At 42.8% G+C, this 22,299-nt stretch overlaps 2 protein-coding genes across 3 annotated transcripts in view; both read right to left on the bottom strand.

The window, feature by feature from the left end:
* LOC132573651 (lipase member M-like) overlaps positions 1-22,299 on the bottom strand; it is a 61,998-nt gene that overhangs the window by 26,153 nt on the left and 13,546 nt on the right. The gene's annotated exons all lie outside the window — the stretch shown is intronic.
* Positions 5,284-22,299, bottom strand: part of LOC132573650 (lipase member M-like) — a 59,369-nt gene continuing 42,353 nt past the window's right edge. For both annotated transcript variants that reach the window (XM_060241265.1, XM_060241264.1), the window contains 7 exons: positions 18,802-19,000; positions 15,404-15,513; positions 11,642-11,778; positions 9,233-9,379; positions 7,501-7,572; positions 6,008-6,073; positions 5,284-5,786 (listed from right to left, as the gene is read on the bottom strand). In XM_060241265.1, coding sequence (XP_060097248.1) covers positions 5,553-5,786; positions 6,008-6,073; positions 7,501-7,572; positions 9,233-9,379; positions 11,642-11,778; positions 15,404-15,513; positions 18,802-19,000 — 965 coding nt within the window. In that variant the 3' untranslated portion in view covers positions 5,284-5,552. The remainder of the gene's footprint in view (positions 5,787-6,007; positions 6,074-7,500; positions 7,573-9,232; positions 9,380-11,641; positions 11,779-15,403; positions 15,514-18,801; positions 19,001-22,299) is intronic.

Raw genomic sequence — 22,299 nt, 5'->3', positions numbered from 1 at the left:
TTGACTAAGAGTTGCTTGTAGTTTTCTGCAATGTGAAACTATAGTAACAGTGCCTCTGCATTTCAAAATCGTTCCCAACATGTCAAAGTTCTGATGATAAGGTGTCATCTTTCTACCTAAGCACTGCATTCCTAGATAGACACTGTATCCTGTTGACGCACAGGGCAAAATCAGGGAACCAGATAATCATTATTCAGCCCCCTTGAAAGTATATATAGGGATAAAAATCCAGTACATTCCTACCTGGTAGCTGTTCTCAACTGTCACATTCTGAGCTGTAACCAGAAGTCCTGTTTCATAAGCACTGAGACAACTAGCAATTAAGAGAGGTACAAAAATATCTTTGGAGATGACAGCAACTTTGTTATGACCTTAATGCCCCAAAGGATTCTTTTGTAAATGACTATGGATTTTGTTGGCTGAACTTTTGGGACTCCAGAGCACATGCAAATGGCAATCCAGTTCTGAAGAGAGCCTTGTGCACCTGTCTCGCTTTTATGGCATTGCATTAAACATTGGCACAAAATGGAACATTGCATTAAACATTGGCACAAACTAGTTTCTACAGAACTTAGTATCCACTCTTACGTGAAAACCACTGGATCTGAGGTGCTCTGCATCAGAAGTGGCTCTTTTGTCCTGCTAATTTCTCCACCATGTTGCCTTTTCTTTATGTACTTGTAATATGAACAGAATATCTATACTTCATTCTTGGAATCTTTAATTCAAACAGGAAAGGTGATGTACTGAGTGACAAGACATGTTGAAGGCAACATACTTTATTGGCGAGTACATCACAAGAGAGAGACACGTGGGCCGGGTCCTGATTATATACATTCCCTGGAACAACCCTCCGTCTGGCCAGATCCAATCCTGGCCAGCTAAACTTCCCACCACAGATCTTGATTGGCAGAGCGTCTTAGCGAGCTTCCACTGGTCGCCTCTGTAGCGTTCGCTATGTTGTAACATTAAGACTTAATTATCATAACAGGTGATACTCTTGTTTCATCTTTCTTTCTTTGAATAAAAATATACTTGGGCTTTTATATTTTATATATTTAATAACTGTTTATCTTTCAGGCTTTGAGGAAGCCACATCTTTTTAAATAAATACGTATTACAAAAATCATTTTATCCTAATAAGTGTCCATAGTTTTATATACTTTTGAAAATAGTTATCCTTTTCACTTTGTTTTATACATGCAAGTCCCATGATTCACAACATTATAATTAACAAGTGGGGACCCACAAGAAACTTGTGGAGAGGGGGCATTCCCCCACCATTGCTTCTTTCTCTCTCCTCCATTTTCTCCTTTCTTTCTCTCCCCTACCCAATATCTCCTTTTTCTTTCCCTCTCCCCATTAAGCCTTTCTCTTCTCCTCCCACCAAACCACTACCCCTATCAAGCCCCACCTCCACCCCATGGTCCCTTCACCAGTCGCTGTTGCTTTCTTCCCTGAGTGTGACCCAAAAGAGTTCCTCTATTCCAAGGGAAAGGGTGACAGAAATGTCAGGGGAGGGAGGGTCAGATCACCATTCTTCCTTTCTACCAGCCCTTTTCAGGCCCACTACTCTGGCTTGTCCTGCTGCCACTGGATTTCGATGATGCCGCAGGCTCGGCCAGACTCCCAGGTTCCTCTTCCCCAATCTCCAGCTGATGCAGGGCTGGGTCCTGTGCCGCTCAAGAATCCACCAGTGGCAGTGGGCCCAGTGCTGAGTTTGTCAAATGCCTCCCTTCCTTGATTCCTTGCCAGGTGCTCAGGGCTCAGCAACCTGGGAAGCCCACTGCCACAGCTGGGCCCAGAGCAGCTCCCAGTATTCCTTGTGGCTGTGGCCAGGCCCAAAATGGTGCTCAACATTTCCCATCCCTGTAGCTGGGCCTGGATCAGCTCCATGGAAGCAGCAGCAGCAGCCAGGCCCTCCATGTCAAGTTGTGTTGCCTGTGTATCACAGACACCACTTTTTATTTCGGGGGGAATTTAACCTCCCCCCATATACTTTTTTAAAATATGTAAGATTTTTCTGCACACCTGAGGAGTGTCTTAAGTGTGCAGAAAAATCTCTTTACCCTCCATGTGCTCCCTATTTTCAGAAATAAGTACCCATATTTCGAGTACAGTTGAGAATTAGGTATAAATCATCAGATATAAATCATCAGAGATCTCTCTGGTAATCATAGTGAGAAATTTGCACTGTAATGTATGCACGATTTCCAACACAGAAGACATGTTAGTTTTCTCAACCAGTTTGAAACATTACAGAAAATGCTACAAAAGATAGGACAAAAGATATTTAATTTAGTATTTTCTGCTTAAGATAAGACACAACTTTGCAGACAATGAAAACAGTAGTTTAATAGCACACATTTCAAATTTCAGTCTTTGTTTACAAAGAATGAGACTTGGGGAGGGGAACAGTTTAGTAGTATACAGAGTTTCTGTAGACTTTTAGTGCCACCTATTGGTTGCAGATATTTCTCAAAGAAAGGATGCAGGAAGGAAGCGGTAAATGAAATAAAAAAAACTATTAAGATTGTCCACTGCACCAAAACAGGTAGTTTCCCAATCAAAGCATATTTACTCTGGGGATTAAGTAGCTAAATGGGGGCAAATCCACGGATGATTTTGTGCTGATGTAACAGTAACAGCTGCAGCGGTACTTGTTTTCTGCAGCCCCCCTGTGGGATTTCAACAGATGCATACTCCTGTCCACAATAATGCTGATGCTGTAGTACAACATACCTTGCGCCTTCCTCTCATTTTCTAATGTCAAACTTCGGCAGGAAAGTGTTCCTAGGCATATATTTTATTTATCTATAGTATTTTGCGACTGTCTTTCCATCCAAAGGTAGTTAAGGTGTGATGCAAGCTTAGATCAGCTAAAATAATTCAATCACCACATATTTGAGTCAGGAGTGCCTTGAAGACCAATGAGATTTCCAGGGTGTAAGCTTTCAAGACTCAAAGCTTCCTTCATCGGATACCCTTCAAGAGCTTTGATCCCCAAAAGCTTTTACCCTGAAAATCTTGCTGGTCTTTAAAGTACCACTGGACTCAGGTCACCTCGTGCAGCTGATTCTAAATTCCCTTTCAATTGTAGGGAGTACCGCCTGGGGAGATAATCCTGTTCCTGATACAATATACCTGAAGCCCTCCTTCAACAGACAAATGTACATACATATTCATATACAGTCTTTATTTCAAAGTTTCCGGTATGGTATCAAAAAAAGTGGGGGGGGGGGTACTCATGCAAGTTAGCGCACTGTCCAATAATTTTGGGTTTTGTCTTACATTCAGGTTCACCTTCCATTTGAGTAAATATGGTAAATGTTATATATCAAAGGCAGCAATTTCACTGGGGCAGGTGCAAGGAAACAAGGGATTGCCCCTGGTGAAGAAATCCCACAAACATGCAGTTTTGCTGTTTGGTATGCTTTACAAATGAAACACTAAAAATGAAACAGGAATAACAAGTCTCGGGGATTCCTTTCAGTATTTCAGCCTTGGAGCGTTCATCTCCAGTGTAAGGCACCTCCATAGCAGTTGCCCTGCTGCATTAGTTTTCTATTTACATAAGGCTTTGTTGTGCAAAAGAATGTTCGAAGCTAGGACTGGGGTGGCGGTTGACAGGCCAATGGCTGATGCAGTGAGTCGTGACCAGCACATTTGGGTTTTTATATTATAAGGGTATTATCTAATGATACATAAAACATACAATTTATTTATAGAGGGGGGGATGGTCATTGACCATATGATGGCAGAGAGCTCTAGACTATTTATTGGCCCCAAAACTGGTCTTATCTTTTGTCCAAGAGCTTTTCTTTTTCTGTTTCAACATTATTGAAAGAGAATATGCTTATGTTATTTAAGGTGAACACTATACCTTCATATGTGATGGTAATGTGATTGGCTTAAATTGTTTTCAGACAGGGTAATCGAATTATTGACAGCAGTTTTTCAATGTGAGTTAGACAATACAATTGAATACAATTGAATTTGTACTACTGAACTATATATAAACCAATCAATTTGAGACTTCAAGTAAATTTTGTTGCAAAAACAAGTCACTCAAAGAATATTTAGACTATGGTATAATATCAAAGGCTGAAAACAGATGCATGTGAAGAGATAATTAAGTAACCAGTAAAATCTGTTACACATAGTTACCTCTTACTGTGCACAAGCTGAAATTGTCTGTATATATATTTTGAAGTTGTATTTTGTTTAGGTAGTTCGGTTTTTTTGGATCTGTGTGTTGTTACAGAAAATAATAAACAAACAAACAAACTTTCAAGTTTTCTGCAGAGATTTCAGCTGCCTTGGTCTCTCTCTCTCAACTTCCTTTTAACTATCCCAGTCATCTTCTAAAGGTTTTTCTTATGCAATCAAATAGTGCTCCAGCATTCAGTTGATTAATCAGTTCATTTAACAGCCTTTTGATCAAGTAAAAGTTTTGAGCAATCACAGTCTCTTGTGCCACCCTTCTTTGTATCATCTCATAACTATTAGGTTTTTTTCCTTCAAAACTATTGTTTAATTTGTATGCAAATATGTGTTGATTTAACTGGTAATCTAACTGATTAATTAACACATAATCAATGGCTAAGATTTCTTTTAGTGATTATCTTAAATAAAGAAGCACAATTTAAGGACAATGATTACCTAAATCTATACGGATTAGCATTAAGGACAATGATTACCTAAATCTATACAGATGCAGCACTGAGAAAACACAGAGCAATGAGCTATGAAGTTATCATACCCTATATATCTTAGTACTTTTTTTTCCTGATGAAAAACACAAACTTTTAAAATGTGTCTTGACAGTTTTCTGCATCTCCAGAACAGATAAAACAAAACAAACAATATATCATTTTACCTGTGATATTTCCAAGGAACTTTAGATCAGACAATTTTGAACAGCTTCTACCTGGCTTTGTAGACAAGGTGGATTTTGAGAACAGAATACAAGGAAGAGTTAAGTTTGCCATAGATTCAAGTGGGTAGCCATGTTGGTCTGAAGCAACAAAACTAAGTTTGAGTCCAGTGGCACCTTTAAAATCAACAAAGTTTTTATGCTGGTACAGCTTATCCCAGGAATATAACTTTGTTGGCCTTCTAAGTGCCAATGAAGTTAAACTTTTTTTAAAGTTTGGCATAACTGTAGATGTCCTGGAAAGGAGGGAGTTAAAGAGCATAAATGCCTTGGTTTGGAAACAACAGAGTGGCCACACACATTTATATACTATAGAACTAAAAAACAAAACAAAACCAGATACTATATAAAGTGAGCATGCTACGATGTTTTAGTTTTTAATAAAAGAAATTTTTAAAATGATTTTTTTTTAATGCATGCATCTATAGTAAGAACAAATTAGGAAATGCAGCAAATTATTTTGCTATTAGATTCTTGAGAGAGATGCAGTTTTGTAACCAATTAAACTCATCCATCCACTGAAAATAACAGGAAGTGAGAACCCAAAAATAAGCACTGTGAAACCAACAGATGTACCCTTAAAAAATCCAAGTCCTTAATCCCGGTACAAATGAATTCACAAGTGTTTCTCCATCAATCCAAGGATTTCCACATACATGCGCTGAGCAGCGTCTAGTCCCCAAATGAAGTCCCAGTGAATCCAATCAGGAAAATGTTTGTAATGAATGAGATTAGTGATTCGAGACAATAATTCCATAGTTTCCTTTGGCTGGCAAACCCAGTCCTGTCCTCCACTCCACATTGCAATCGGCACTGTGATCTCTTCTATCCTGTACAAAGGAGGACTGGTCTGGCAAAAGGCAAAAACCAAACAAAATTAATTTAATTCACCACAGAAATTCCAGCTAAAGCAATATTGAAATTGTGGTGGATCTATTAAATTTAGAAGACAAATCACCCCCCCACCACCACCACCAAAAGGACTCAATGCACACAACTACTTATAGGGCCCCCAGCATTTGTTTATTCCTTTTCAAATACATAGAAAATAAAAATACAGCATATTCCTACCTGGTTGTATTTTTCTATATTTCTTGAGCCATAGTCAAAGAATCTGAATTCCCCTGTTTTAGCTGACTAGAAAATGAAATGGAACATAGGAGTTGAATGAGTATATTGGTATATCACAGAAATCCAAGATTTGGGAGAGGTAACTTGTGAAGAGCATTTCATTATGATTATTTTATGATGATTTTTTTAATCATCTCAGCGTGATTAAACACTGACATAAGGGGGTTTTTAAATAAAGGAGGAGGAGACAAAGATGAAGATGAGGAGGAAGACATTGGATTTATACCCTGTCCTTAATTCAGGGTCCCACAGCAGTTTACAATTTCCTTCCCTTCCTCATCTCACAACAGACAACCTGTTAGGTAGGTGGGGCTGAGAGAGCTCTTAAAGAACTGTGACTGACCCAAGGTCACCCAAGCTGGCTGCATGTGAAGGAGACTCAAACCCAGTCCTCCAGATTAGCATCTGCTGCTCTTAACCATTACACCAAACTGGTTTTAAATTGTTGACCTTAACTAGTGGCTTTTATATATTTTATAGCATTTTGTTATTATTTACATTGTAAGCCTCCTGGAGCTCTTATAAGCTAGAAAGGCAGCTAATAAACATTTTAAACTAAGTAAAAGCGCTGCACAGATAATTTAATTAACTAACTGGCTTAATAAATTAAAACTACTGTGTAGGATTCTTACTAGTTCAGCAGAATGGGCAAATGTCACAATATCATGTGAGTTAATTTAACTCTTGCTACATCAGGTTGTTTGTTAAAAGAAATGGAGTTGCTACCCTGATCATGATAAAAGAGCTGGCTGCAAACTTTGCCATCCATAGAGACTTTTGGGTGAGCTCATTGTTACGGTTTTACGGTGATCGCTTCACTACATGGCAGTTCAGATTTCTTTCTCTGACTAGTTTCCTCTGTTGCCTTTTGTTTTCAACTATTTTCAGTACATAGGATAAGTTTGCTATTGATGCAGGAACATTTCTGCCTTTTCATTAATCACTAGTTTTCTATAGTTAGAAGATTAGGTGGCTGATTTCTGATTAGAAAATCAATAGTGACTGATTGGGTCTAGAATTATCACTACTGAATATGATCATTTTGTCCCAGAAATGGAGTTGGAGAGCATTTAAACAAAGCTATTATATTACAGTATTGTAAACAGGCCTGCGGCGCAGAGTGGTAAAGCTGCAGTACTGCAGTCGGAGCCCTCTGCTCACAACCTTAGTTCGATCCCAGCGAAAGCTGGCTCAGGTAGTTGGCTCCAGGTCAACTCAGCCTTCCATCCTTCCGAGGTCAGTAAAATGAGTACCCAGCTTGCTGGGGGGGAAGTGCAAATGACTGGGGAAGGCAATGGCAACCACCCCGTAAAAAGCCTGCCGTGAAAATGTTGTGAAAACAACTTCACCTCAGAGTTGAAAAGGACTGGTGCTTGCACAGGGGACTACCTTTACCTTTTTAAACAAGCAACATTCAGTTATAGTAACCATACCTGACTCCAGTGGATTAAATTTTTCACAGATGTATAATCTGGGAATATTGATACATACACATCGGCACGGCTCTGTAAGAAATTATTTACAGGTCATAAGAAGAAAGCTGTGTTGGATCAGGCCAATGGCCTATCCAGTCCAGAACTCTGTGTCACACAGTGGTCAAAATCCAGGGGCTATCAGGAGGTTGACCTAGGGGGCCAGAACTCCAGAAGCCATTCCACTGTTGTCCCCCAAGCACCAAGAACAAAGAGATCACCGCTCCAGGCCTATGACTTTTTCCTATTGGAACAGGACCCATTCTCTCATGCACTACAAATGGACTTAAGGTGTAGATTCATTACCATAGCTACTAGGAATGTGCAAAAAAAGAAAAAAAAACTAGTATTTTTCTGGTTCGGGTCTACCGGACCAGGAAAAAAAATCAGAATTTCCAAAAAATCCTAGATTCCAATACTGGTATTTTCTGGAAATTCCATTTTTTTGTGTTTGTGTCCAATTGATTCAAGAAGAAAAATACTGGCTAAAAAAAGCCAGTGGGAAACAATTTGCTCCATGTGGGTGCAGTCGATCCTAGCTGGGCTTTCTTCTCCTGCAGCCCTGTTTAAACCAAGATGCAGGAGCTGCTGTGCTGTACAGAGCACATTGCTTCTGGCGACACAGAAGATCTTGGCTGGGCTCATTTCTCCTGTGGTCCAGTTTAAACCAGGTTGTAGGAGCGGCAAGCCTCAGGAGCTGCTGTGCCACCAGGAACAATGTGGTCCATGCAGCACAGGAGATCCTGGCTGGGCTCACTTCTGGAGGAGAAGTCCAGCACACGGGGAGGAATTTGTTCCCAGCAGCACAGCACATCTTGGGGCTGGTTTATTCTGCAGCCTGATTTAATTAAGGCTGCATGAGAAGCGAGCCCCAAGCCAAGCCAGCAGGATAGTCTGCTACCCATTAGAACATCAGCTCCTCAAGCTGTCTTCTGCAGTCCCTTAAAACTGTAAAGGGACTGCAGTAGAAGCCTTACAAACAGTTGAGAGGCAGAAGCAATCTGCTCCGACCTCTCTGCTGTTTTCGGATTTGCCTGGCAATCTTTAAATATATTTGGTGTGTCTGTTTTTTGGGGGGCGGGAGGGTCAGTTTTTCCAAGAAAGCCAAGATTTAAAAAATACACCAGCATAATATGTGGCTGGTGGCCAAGTGAAATTACTATGCTAGGGGTATGTATAGAAATCACAGCTAAGGGACAATTCTAGAAACTTCAAGAGATTTGCTAGCTAGCTAGCAGAGGTACTGGGATGGTAAGGCTGGGAAGAAAAATTTCAGAGGAAGGACACTGACTGAAACATTATCTGTTAGGTGAGGAGGTAAATTAAGAGAAAGCATTCATTCCTGTCAAAAATCAAGCTGACATCTTTATCCAATGACCTGAGCAGTGGCAGATTAGCTTTTTGTATATGACTGTGGTGGCAACAGTAAAATCAATCAAACCAAGCAAGCACGGCCTGCTTGTACTAATAGCAGGGTGATCGTTCTTTCCTGCTATCTATAAGAGCTTAAAAGTCAAGCTTATTCCATTGTTTGATCAACAAAGTGATCTGCTGTGCAAAGTAATCTGTTGTACATCTGCCCATCATCTTGCTTCCTTATACAGTTGTACCAACCAATCCTCAAATGCACTGAAGCTGCCTCTGACCTTTTTCAAATCTTAATACTAAAAGAAAATGAAATACATAAGAATACCTGATTTAAATTTTTTTCATTAAATCCACTAACAAGAAAAAGAACTTGCTTGCAAAGCACATCCAGTAACTGGGAACTGCATTTTTGGGCCATACTTGCTCTCAGTCTTGGACTCAACAGACACAGTTCTTTCGTCCCAAATATAATCTAGATACAAAAGGGTGAAATCTTCACTTCATGAATTGCTAAAATATATTAATACAGCAATAAATGTACCCTTATAGGTCATAGCATGTGTGTGTGTTAGCCTTCCCAACCCTCCCGCTCTGGCGGGGGATGCCAGGTTTTCCACCCTCTTCCCCCGCTCCCCCAAAAAATAGAAGCGGGGGGAGGGGGGGAAACGGCGAGCACCCCATCCCAGAGTGGGCGACGCTGCAGCGCTGCTGCCGCCCCCTCCCTCCCCGCAGCTGTTCCTCCGAGATGGGCCCAGGCTGAGCCCATCTCGGAGGAGCAGCCAAAGCAGAGAAGGGGAGGGTGGAGGCGGGCCAGGAGCATGGTGAGCCGTGAATCCGGGCCCCTCCGGGCCCCTCTAGGACCCGGACTCGCGGCTCGCCACGCTCCTGGCCCGCCTCAACCCCCCCCATTCCAACCCAGAGGCTAAGCGGAGCACGCGACGCTGCCGCACCGCCCCCCCCCAGCAGCTGCTCCTCCGAGATGGGCCCAGCCTGAGCCCATCTCGGAGGAGCAGCCAAACCAGAGAAGGGGAGGGTGGAGGCAGGCCAGGAGCATGGCGAGCCGTGAATCCGGGGCCCTCTAGGACCCGGACTCGCGGCTCGCCACGCTCCTGGCCCGCCTCCACCCCCCCCATTCCAATGCAAAGGCGGAGCGCGCGACGACGACGCGACGCCCCCCCCCCCCGCAGCTGCTCCTCCGAGATGGGCCCAGCCTGAGCCCATCTCGGAGGAGCAGCCACGGCAGCGCAGCGACGCTCCCCGGCGCCGTTTCCCCCCTCCCCCTAGCTACACCCCAGTGTCTCCTGGCTCCACCCCCAAAGTCTCCTGGCTCCACCCCCAAAGTCCCCTGATATTTTAAAAATGGGACTTGGCAACCCTAGTGTGTGTGCACGCACGCACATGAATATAAATGAACTCATTAAAGGGAAGGAGGGTTGCAGATTATAGTGCCCTAATCAAACACTGTGGAGTGATGTCGTGTATATGCAGAAATGCATGCAAGCAGAGGATACTCCCTTTGCTGGATGCTGCAATAACTGCCCAGGCACACACATTGCCCACAACAACTTCAATTAGCCTCTGTTTCTGTTTTGCATATGTAGGAACTCCAATATGCACATGAGAACCATTGAACCACAACTGTCTGTTTTCCCTTACATGCAGTTCTTTTGCATACTGGTTTTTCACAACCTTAATAACTCTTGTCTGGTGCATCTGCTGAATCCCTCAATATGACCTTGCTTTGTTTCTATCTATGTGAAGAAGTGTGCACATGCTAAGTCTCTGTTCTTGCATGTACCCAGGGGATGAGCTTGGTTTGTCTTGGAGGTGCTGCCAGGCTCTAGCTTCATCCTCACATCTTTTTGTTAGCACTTGCATTTACATGCTAATTGGCTGTCATTGATTGATTTTATTACCTGATCCTATTTCAGCTCTGCTTATGCATCTTGGCTCTGAGTGGCCCTTCCTAACAAAACATGCCAGTCATTTAATGGGATATGCGCTATATAAAGATTACCAAACTCAAGGTGGAGCCCAGAGCTTCCAGACTTGAGTTTAGGCCCACTCACAACTTTAAGGCTAGTCAATCTTTCAGCTCACAAGCAGAGTCAGTGCAAGGGGTTTTACTGTCCCAGGCAAGAACCCTCCCCACCACCGTCCCCCTGCTGGTGCAGTGTGCCCTCCCTCTCTCCCCCACCCATGTGCAAAGAAGCCAGGCAGCAACATGTGCTCTGTTCTCAAAGCAGCACACATATTGCAGCCTCTTTTGCCTGCCCAGGAAGGTGAAAGTGTCGGGGTGGCCACTTCTGCCACCTCTCTGCCTCACAGAGAGGCGCAGAAGCAGCCCCAAGCCATCCCCCAGCAATTTAAAGACCCGCACCAACCAGCTGGTTGGCAGGGTCTTTAAATCCAGCCAGGGGAAGGTAGCAAAAGAAAGAGTTAATATTACTTTCTGTTAAATTGGCTGGGGATTATTGGATGAGGTACAGGGATAGCCAGGTGGACACAAAGCAAAATGTGCATCACAACACACACACACACCAGAATTTAGACCAATTTCAAGCATTCATTAAAAAACAAGCACTTTGAGGACAAAAGGGTGACGGTCCCAAAATACAAACAAGTAGTGATCCAAACAGAGCATTTGTCCATCACTAATGCACATTGTCATTTTTGCTGGAAAAATGGATACATAAAACTCAGACCCAAGTCTGACTCATCATTATGCACATACCTTCAGAAATGCTGTTGGCAACCACAGTATTGGTGAAAGTAGACTTCTATTGTATCTGAATGTATATGCAGGTCCTAAGGCAAAAAACATCTTAATTTTTTCAGCAAGTTCAGGCACCACAGAAAATGCCACAAAACCTGTCACAATGAGAAATTCCATTTTGTAGACTTACTTTGTTTGAAGTAATGCATTGTTTTCAGACAGATGGTTGTTTAAAAACTTATTATGTCAAGATAGGAAGAGAAATTGCCTAAACATAAAAAGCAGGACCCTGAAAAGGCAGCACAGCAATATTCCACGTCAATATTCACAAGTCATTGCGAATTTTATCTGAACCAACCAAGTTTATGGGTGAAAACTGCCTGAGAACTTTTTCCAAATTCAAAAATCATTAATTTTGAAGCCATGAAAATTCCAAGAAATATTCTCTTTAGCATGAATGAAATGTTTTTAAAGTCAAGACTACTCATTCAGAATACATAGTAAAAAAGAAGAGGTCACAGTGTGATGAACAGACCCGATCTAGCCTGCAGGCCCTATTCTACCATGCCCTCCAAAGTTTTTCTCAACACCTGGAGAGGCTTCTCTGTCTCCAGTAACATGTCACCACCACCTATTCTTTTCAGGAATTACCTGCTGAGATGGTCAGGACTCCCAGTTTCCCTTCCAAGTTTCCCTTCCTTGCCTCTGTGGTCTCCCACTGCTCAGCATCTGGTCACCATGGGAACAGTTTATTGACTCATGTGCCCTTCGAGGAATAGCTACTTTCCAACTGTCTGCCCTTCCCTTGGCACTTCTCTTAGAATAGTGTGTCTAGGATGTTGGAGGTGTATATGGTACAAAGAACCACTACCAGCATCAACAGTTTAAAGTATTTAACAACATGTTTACAAGCATACTTTTAGCACAGCACAAGATTGAGCAAGGGATTTGAAAGAAATGGGTAAAACACGGGGACTGCGGGGAAGGTAGCGGCCGTGGAAACCGAGGAGGGGGACGACCGCCCCAGAGACATTCAGAAAAGGGAGGATGGATTGTGGTATAAAGGGGAAAAGCTCTACATCCCAAAGAGTTTGAGAGTGGAGGTGCTGCAGTTTTGCCACTCTAACAAACTGGCAGGGCACTTTGGCTACTTGAAGACGCTCCACTTAATCAGCAGACAATTTTGGTGGCCGTCCCTAAAAAAGGACGTATCAGAACTCGTAGCCTTCTGCCCCATCCGTATTATGGCCAAAAGAAGGGGTGGTAAAGCCCCGGGGCTATTTAAACCCTTAGAGACGGCCAAGCGGCCCTGGTCAGTGGTGTCAATGGATTTTATTGTGGAGCTACCGCCCTCTCATGGGAAAACGGTGATATTGGTGGTAGTGGACATGTTTTCCAAACAAGCCCACTTCATCCCCCTCGCCCAACTGCCCACCGCAAAGAAGCTGGCCCTACTCTTTTTCAACCATGTGGTCCGGCTTCACTCATTTCCCGACAAGGTCATTAGCGACCGCAGCCCACAGTTCGTTGCCAACTTCTGGCGAGAATTTTGCAAACTAGCAGGGATGGAGCAAGGGTTGAGTTCCACCTACCACCCACAGACGGATGGACAGATGGAACGCGTAAATGGATTTCTAGAGCAATATTTATGCTGTTTCATTAACCACCAGCAGTCCGACTGGGTGAATCTACTCCCCTTTGCTGAATATGGGTACAATAACAGCCTGCACAGTTCCACCAAGGCATCCCCTTTCTCCACCATCCACGGATACGAGGGAAAACCCATGCCACTCCTGCCCGGGGGGGACCCCTCCCCAGAATCGACCCCATTCGAACAGTGGTGGCGAGGGCCAAGCAAGAGTTGGAAGCAATCCAAGAAAACTTAGAAGCAGCTAAAGAAACTTACAAAAAACAATATGACAAGTCACATGTCCCAGCCTGGGACTTCAAAGTAGGGGACTCAGTATTTGTATCCACTAAGAACCTGCTGCTTAGCCAACCCTCGAAGAAACTAGCATACAAGTTCTTGGGGCCGTTCAGAATCTCAAGGGTGATAAATCAAGTAATGGTGGAGCTAGAGCTGCCAAAAATGTTTAGTAAAGTGCATCCTTTATTTCATTGCAGCTTACTCCGTCGAGACCCCGGGGCTTCGGTCTGGCACCCTCGAGCACCAGCCCCCCAGCCCGTCTTGATTGGGAACCAGAACCACCACGAAGTCCAAGAAATCCTGGACTCTAGAGTCAAAAGGGGGGTCTTGTATTATCTGATAAAATGGAAACACTTCCCCTCCACGAAAATGAATGGGTGGCAGAAAAAGATATATTGGCCCCCGATTTGATCAAGAAGTTCCATCAGAAATGTTTCACCAGGGCTGTAGAGGCAGCTTGGGGGGGGGGGGGCAGTATGTCAAGTCTGGCTTTAACTCTGGCTCACTCAAAGAGTATGCTGGGTAGAACCAAAGTGTAATCAAATGCTGCTAGCTAACTCTCCCCTGTTCCCCCCTCCCTTCCGTAGAGAGTGTCCCTGCTTTGAAGTGGTGATGTGTGAAAAGTCTTATCTGAACCTTCTCAGCTCAGGCTCGGGGGAGACAGGAAGCCTGAGAGTACCAAGGCCGTGGGCCTCTAATCAACATGAGAATGTATTGGTAACATCTATGTGCGAATGTTCCCTTTGCTAGATTCCCCGGCCCGTAGGAATCCCTTTGAAGTGTTCCTTATATGCAATGTATCTATTATACGGTCTTCAGTCTTTTCATGCTCTGGTCAAGGCCGCAAGTAACCAGCATCAATAAACTAGTTCTTTGTATCTACATCGACTCGTTATTGAATCTGCAGACTTGACACACATCCCTGTAGGCTCCCCCCCTCCTTGCTGGCTTGCTGCTGGGCTTTGCAGCCAGATCTGGCTCTGTCCTCCCCCCACCCCCACTGGTGGCATTGTGCTACTTCCAGTTCAGCTGTATTTACATCCAGCTGAGCCCTTAAGAGTGCTCTGCTGCCAGTCTGGGAAGCTGCCCAACCAGTCACAAGTGCAATTTTATATGCCAGATTAAAATACAATCCGTTTTATGTTGCTGAAGCAGTAATATAAGTATATATACAGAATATATTGAATATACTGTAACTTTTACCAACACTTACGGAAAGCAGGGTCAGGGAGGAAAAGTAGGAAGCACACAGTATTTTCCACTGGCTTTAGAGTCATCCAATCTGTACTGCCCCCAACTTTTGGGCTAAAATAATCCTCAGAATCCTTCTTCTCTATTTTAAATACCACTGCACCACAACAGTATAGAATAGAATGCAAACACATAACAACAGATAATGCCTTCCTCTTAAGAAAATAAGATCCCTGCTGGATCAGATCAGTGATCTATTTAGTCCAGCGTCCAGTTTCACACAATGGCCAACCAGTTTCTCTGGATGGCCAAAAACAGGGCATAGAAGTCGAGACTGTCCTCTGAGATTGCCTCCTGGCTTTAGGGACTCAGAACCTTAGTGCCTCTAAGTGTGGTGGTTCCCCTGAGTCACTATGGCTAATAGCAATTGACAGACTTATTCTCCATGAATCTGCAGAAGATCCCAGGTTCAATCCCCAGCATCTCCAACTAAAAAGGATCCAGGCAAGCAGGCGTGAAAAACCTCAGCTTGAGACCCTGGAGAGCTGCTGCCAGTCTGAGTAGACAATACTGGCTTTGATGGACCGAGGGTCTGATTCAGTATAAGGCGGCTTCATATGTTCATATGCTTAGGAAAATGATAAGCTTCATTCTTTACTTACCTATAGTGCCTCCTTGAGCATGACCAGCATAAAAGATTTTTTTCTGTCCACTTTTTTGTAGAATAAAGTCTACCATGGCTGAAAGATCATAAACGCCCATTTCATGAAAACTGAAAATGAGAACACACATTGGTTAATATTAACTGCATTCATAAACCTTTGTTCAGTACTGTGTCCATTTCAACTAAGAAGTAGGAATGTACAATCAATTATCCAATGTGTCAGTTCAATCCTAGCAATATTGTTTCCAATGGATTCTTTTAAGCGACTTGACAGATCTTTGACTATTGAACATGTAACTACTTTTGTGATATTTTAAAAATGGATTATTTATTCATCTAAATCTTGTCTAACGTTACTAACTATTTTCTTAAATAAATTCCTTTTGTCCATTTCCATCCTTTTTAGAGTTCTAGGTTCTTGTCCCCTATGAAATTTGTGTGTATATGGCCGTGGTCACACTCACCATTAAATCCATCCCTAACCTGTCGCTATTATACCCTGCAGCTTTTTTACAACAAATTTCCTGATCAATCCCTCCATCCTTCAGTTCTAAGCAGCATTGGTCCCGTCTTTGATCAGAGGTCTGCCCCCCCATTTAAACACCCAGAAAGGAAGGGGAAGCCCAGGAGCTCTCTTTGCTGTCTCTCCGCCTGGCGGGGAGACAGCAAAGGTGGGTGATCTTCCTCCCCACCCACCCCCATTTAAACACTCGGAAAGGAAGGGGAAGCCCAGGAGCTCTCTTTACTGGCCCTCCGCCTGGTGGGGAGACAGCAAAGGTGAGTCATCTTCCTCCCCTGGCAGGGAGACAGCAAAGGTGGGTGATCTGCCTCCCGCCCCATTTAGGAAAGGTCCCCTGTGCAAGCACCAGTCATTTTCGACTCTGGGGTGATGCTGTTTTCACAGCAGACCTTTTACAGGGTGGTTTGCCATTGCCTTCCCCAGTCATTACACTTCCCCCCCCCCCCCAGCAAGCTGGGTACATATTTTACCAACCTCAGAAGGTTGGAAGGCTGAGTCAACAATTGCTGGCGCAATTATATCATTTGGAGTGGGCTCTCATAGGGAAGCGGATGTACACTTGTGACGAGTCGGCGACAATGGAGCGTTCAAACATAGAAAGTACACTCGGGAGTCGTCAGAAGCATTCTTATTCCGGATTTAATGTATTATCAAAAAAGTCCGCATCTCAGTCATAGCAGTTCGGGACACGAACGAGCCAGCGACCATTGCCAGATGCTGATGTTTGGACAACTGCATAAAATCCGCCATGCACCTGGCTTTGGGGAGGGACGGTGGCTCAGTGGTAGAGCATCTGCTTGGGAAGAAGAAGGTCCCAGGTTCAATCCCTGGCATCTCCAAAACAGGGTCCAGGCAAATAGGTGTGAAAAACCTCAGCTTGAGACCCTGGAGAGCCGCTGCCAGTCTGAGAAGACAATACTGACTTTGATGGACCAAAGGTCTGATTCAGTATAAGGCAGCTTCATATGTTCATCAATGCCCATCTCGTCAGTTTATGTGCGTCTGACCTCAGCCTATGTGTTTGTGGTGATGGTCAATTTTGTTTGCTTTCACTCAGAGACCACAATTCAGACCAAGTCTCCCAGAGTGATCTATAACAGCACCTTTATACTATTCTGTACTGAGTTATGATTGTTTCATAGAATACACAATGGCTTCACAATGCAAATTACTTTATTTGGCCCTTGGAGGTTTCCAGTGACAGATGTTATATTACACAATGACACAAACTATATTATACAATCTGTCTTCCTTATGATACATTACTAGCAATGCTCAATTATGGTCATTTACCTATCCTCTCCTCTGAAATTCTTCTACCAAAAAGAGTAGAGAAGCAAAAAATTTTCCCAAGAAAGAGCACCTGTTTACTAGAACCACCTTCTTCAGAATCTACAGCAAAAGAGATCAAGGGACTGCAGCCTTAAGCCATGTAAATAGGAAATAAGTACCAATTTATACCTTCACAGCAAAGACTTTCTGGAACAATAAAAGTTTAGGCTACTGGTGAGGAGATGATAATGATGAGGTTCTAGGATTGGATGTTCCACTACAGATGTGCATACTAACATTCCTGTACCTAAAATGTCTTTTGGGGTCATTCTATGTACTTACACAATGGGAAATTATGGAACTTTCCAGAATTAAAAAGTGGGGGGGACAGGGGTTATTTCTGGGGTCCGAAGCAGGTGGCTTTATAGCAAACGGCACCAAATTAGCTGGAAACCATTTCCACATTCTTCTCTAAAGACCTGCAAGTTTGAAAGGGACTGAATGAAGGGGTTCAGCTGCAATAGACCTCTGAACAGTCATCCCCTGCCATCTGGTCACCATTCTTTCCTATTGGGTAAATATGGGATCTTCTTCCCTTCTAAAAACTAAGTTTTAAGGAGATTGGACAAAAAAAGTCTAGTTTTATGGATGCCTGAACAAGGTGCTAACCTTATGGCTGCAGTTTGGTCCTGAATATTTGAGAGAACGATTTAATATAAACGAAGTAAATAAACAGATAAATTCTTCGGTTAAAGAGGGACATCTGAAAATTAACTAATTGAAAAAAATGGCATTTCTATAGAATGTTTGGAATGATAAGCAGTCAAGTGTTAGAGGTTAACTTCCTTTTTGCGAAATACACTATTATAAATTGAGGGTTTGTCTATGTTTGGGGTGTGTTTTGATACTCTGTAAACACAACCAGTGTTCCCTTTAAGCTGAGTTAGAGTGAGCTAAATCACAATTTTTTGACCTCCAGTTCACGCATTTTTGTCTCAGCTCAGGAAAAATGGCCCCAGAGCAAACTAATTTATGAAGTAGCTCTCACAACTTTAATGCCAGTTGCTCACAACTTTAATGCCAGTAGCTCACAAAGTAGAATTTTTGCTCACAAGACTCTGCAGCTTAGAGGGAACATTGAACACAACATGCTTATTTAATAGTTATATACTATTTCTCCACTAACTATTAAACAGCAAATAAATATCAACATCGATAAAGAATTTTAAATGGCTTAAACCAAAAAAATATGACACCACAAAATGTCCAGAGAATATGCCAAAGGAGGGCAAGGGGAGCAAGCAGCAGAACCCTTTTTTTCATGACCTCCATAAAAGCAAACATCCTCCAAATACTCTGATTCCAACTAGACCAGAACAGAATGCTATATCAGATATATGCTTTGCTTCATGAGTGAGTCCCAAGATGTTCTGAGACATCATGGAGCCAGAGCTATTCCTTTCTGCATTATGGATCTAGAAATCCCCATGTAACAAAAATTTTAGCTACCTCAGCACTAGATCTGAGACCACTTCTCAAAGCTTTTTTAATGCCACAGCTCTTTGAATGCCACATTTCAGTCATTTCACACCAAATTAACTTACCTGAAATCCCAGAATTCCTGTTGATCAATTGTAAGAAACTGGTGTCTTCTAGACCAGGAATTGCCTCTGTTGTTTCCAATCCACACATCATATCCAGCATCTGCTAGTATGAATCCCAGGCTATTATTGGGCAGATCTGCTACCCAAACACTGCCTTCCAAAATCAGGGCATGCATCAGCAATATAGCTGCTTTTGAGCCTGAAAATATAAAGGAGTAATGAAGCTAAACTTATGTGATATGGCACATAAAATTGAAATATCCATAACACGGTTAGAATGTTGGATATGGCTATAAGGTAGTCATATTCAGCTAGAAAACTCAAGTTGAAACTAAAATTATACACCAGTGAATATCAACAATACCTGACAACTTGCCAGCCACAAAGTGGGAAGCGGAACATTGTGGTAGTCATTAAACTACTCAATTTTGGAGGGAATTATAATAGATGGAGTCCTGCATGTACAGTTTTTCTCATACCTACACAAACAAGTTGTACACCTACAGAACCCAAGCAATAGAAGAGCCAGAACTCAGCAACATCCGTTACTTTAACAATCAGCAAGGACTTGATAAAGATACAGTGAAGTAAAGGAAGCAGCTAAGAGAAACTTCTCCTGAGGACAAGCACAGATCAACTGCCAAAGAGAAGCAAGGGAAAAACATTTGACAATAACTGGTATCTTATTTGTCCAAGAGTTTTGACCGATACTTTTAAAATATCATCCTTGGGCCTGTTGATTGACTTTAAAAAGTAATATGTATGAAAATAGCTCTGCGCTACTCCATCAACATTTTTACTTTCAAAAATGTTCAGCTCTTTATCTTCAAGCTAGGGCCAGGGAGAGTTAAGAATGGTTTGAAGTGGACATTCACAGGTACAAAAGGAATATACTCAATCTTTCATTCAGTATTTTGCATTGTCCCTCTAGCCACATAATATGTATATGGAGGCAGCCCCAATTCTGTCCATGAGTCTGTCACTGTTGAGAATATGTGCATTATGGGTACACACAAAGACTCTGGTGCTATAATGATTCCCCATTTGGTTCCCTTCATATTCTTGGCCAAGCAGACCCTTTTCTTTCTTCTTTGTTGCTCTGTCTGTTCCATCCAGTTGTTTAAATGTATATAGATATATCCTGACCCAGCCTAGGGAACTGAGTGACTTTTTTCCTTTGTCTGATAATGGCAGATGAGAGACCAATAGTAATTCAAAACTAACAAATTGATTTATTACACTTTTGAGGGGAAATGGTCAGGTGTTAGATTTAGAAGTCTATTCACCTTAGAAGGTGAACAGGCAACAAGAATGAGGTATCCTTGTATAAATATAACCAATAGTTTGCCACAAACAAGTAGCTGTTTAGATATACAGACAGTTCCTTAAAACTGAGGAAAGAGTTTTCTTAGCAGCCTCTGCTTAGTTATAGGCTTCTTTCTCTCAAAGTCGGCAAAGAAAGGAACATTCATGAGTTCTAATATCCCTTCTTAACCACTTGGTAGAGATCACACCCCTTTGTTAGGCGCTATTTCACTCAGACTTGATAAGGATCACCCCTCTTTACTGGGAACTATTTCTCATAGACCTGATAGGGATCAAACACACACACACACCACTTTACTAGGAGCTATTTTCTTCAGGGAATGGCAACTTGTCCCACTTCCCCAACTCAGGATCCTTCTTGATCCTTTCCCTCCTCTTCATTGTCAACTGTAATTCTTAACTGTCACTCCTAACTGCCACTCTCAACTGTAGAATTCTGTTTGAATTCCCTGTCACTGAGTCACTCAAGGTTTTCAGACAAGGTTACAGTATTTACCATTTACTATCCATTACAGATGCACTTAAGGCAAATTTAAGATAGTCCATTGTTTTTACTATCCCAAACCTTTCATGGGATGTTATTTGGATTAATTTAGTTGCCACCTGAAGACTCTAATTAGATATTGCATGCAGATGTAATTATCCAGAAAAATGCTTCTGGTGGGGCAGTCTGCAATCAAGGATAACTGGGACACATTCTTTACAGTAGTAAAGAATATCCCAGGCCCCTTCCCTAAAGAATACAAAACCCCTAAGTCTACAGTTAATACCCTTATTGATATCACAAAAGGAATGCAACTGTGGTTCAAATCAATTGCCCATTAATACAATTGCCCCCACCTTCCAACGAAGATCTTCCCAACAATCCCTCTTTTCCATTCCTTCAGCAAATGTGCCATGCAACCTCATTTAGAAATGCAGCATTTTCTATTATCATTTATTCACTATGGAATAATTTGCAGATAATTTGTGGAAAGACTCTTCTCTATTGGCTGTTAGGAGAGTCTGTAAAATTATTGTATTTTAAAGGGGCCTTTGCCAATTGTTGGTGTCTGATGGAGATCATAAATGTACATCTAACTAACAACACTGGCTGCCAAACAAAATCTGGCTTCAAATTCAGTATTATCAGTTCCACAAGATATATATAACATAAGATATAGGATTACCAGACCCCAGTGCAAGAGAAGGTCGCCCACTAAGAAGTCCTGGCTCCCAGCTGCTGATCAGTTGGCATGCAAAGGGACTTACCTAGAGAAAGAGCAAGGCCCAGGCTGATGACCAGCATCCCATAGGAAATGACATCATCACACCAGTCACATCCAGGCAATGCTCTGATATTTGGGAAAAAAATAAATGGTAGGAAGTTTTACCAGAGCTTTTGCCCAGAGCATCTCTTCAACATAGTTGGCGTGATGATGTGATTTCCTGTGTGACACCAGCCATGAGGCCTAGATCTTTCTCTACAGGTGAGTCCCCCCCCACCCCTGTGTCATGTTCGCAGGGTGCAGGCAGGCAGGAGTCCAAAGCCAGTCAAGGTCAAAGTCCAGGAAGTCAAACAGGAGCCAAGTCACCAATGCAGAATCACAAACTGGAATCAAAAGTCAATGTCCAAAAGCCAAAAGGTCAGGGTGCCAAGGAAATCAAGCAGGTCAGGATCAGGAAGCAGGAAGGAGTGTGGATGCAAGCCAGAGAATAGACTTGTTGCTTCCACAAGGTTACCAGGTCCTGGGTGGGAGCTATATGAGAGTCTCAATCAGCCTGCTCCCTGGGTGGTAGTGACTCTGCTAGAACTCAGGGCTGAGAAATCTGAAGCATCGGCATGCCTCATATCTTTGCTCTGAAAGTTCTTTCCAGAGCCTGCTTCGAACTCTTGAGATGGGATGAAGAGAGCTTGGAAGAGATTGATCATCATCAGCTGACACTGGTGCCTGGAGAGTGATTGATGGACCAGCTGCTGTTTGTTCAGCTGAGGAACTGGCTGGCAAATCTTCCAGGTTTGTTAACCCTTCCAGCTCCTCCTCGTCAGGGTTCATGACACTATCCCCCCCAGAGGACCCCCCACACACACACAGATGGGCCAGGCAGTGTGGAACTGCTGCACGAGATCAAGGGCGTGTAGGTTGTCTGTGGGTTCCCATGAACGATCCTCGGGGCCACAGCCTTCCCTGT

Source organism: Heteronotia binoei, chromosome 6, assembly GCF_032191835.1.
Source record: "Heteronotia binoei isolate CCM8104 ecotype False Entrance Well chromosome 6, APGP_CSIRO_Hbin_v1, whole genome shotgun sequence".
Lineage (NCBI taxonomy): Eukaryota > Metazoa > Chordata > Lepidosauria > Squamata > Gekkonidae > Heteronotia > Heteronotia binoei.
This window is presented reverse-complemented; position numbering and strand designations above follow the sequence as displayed.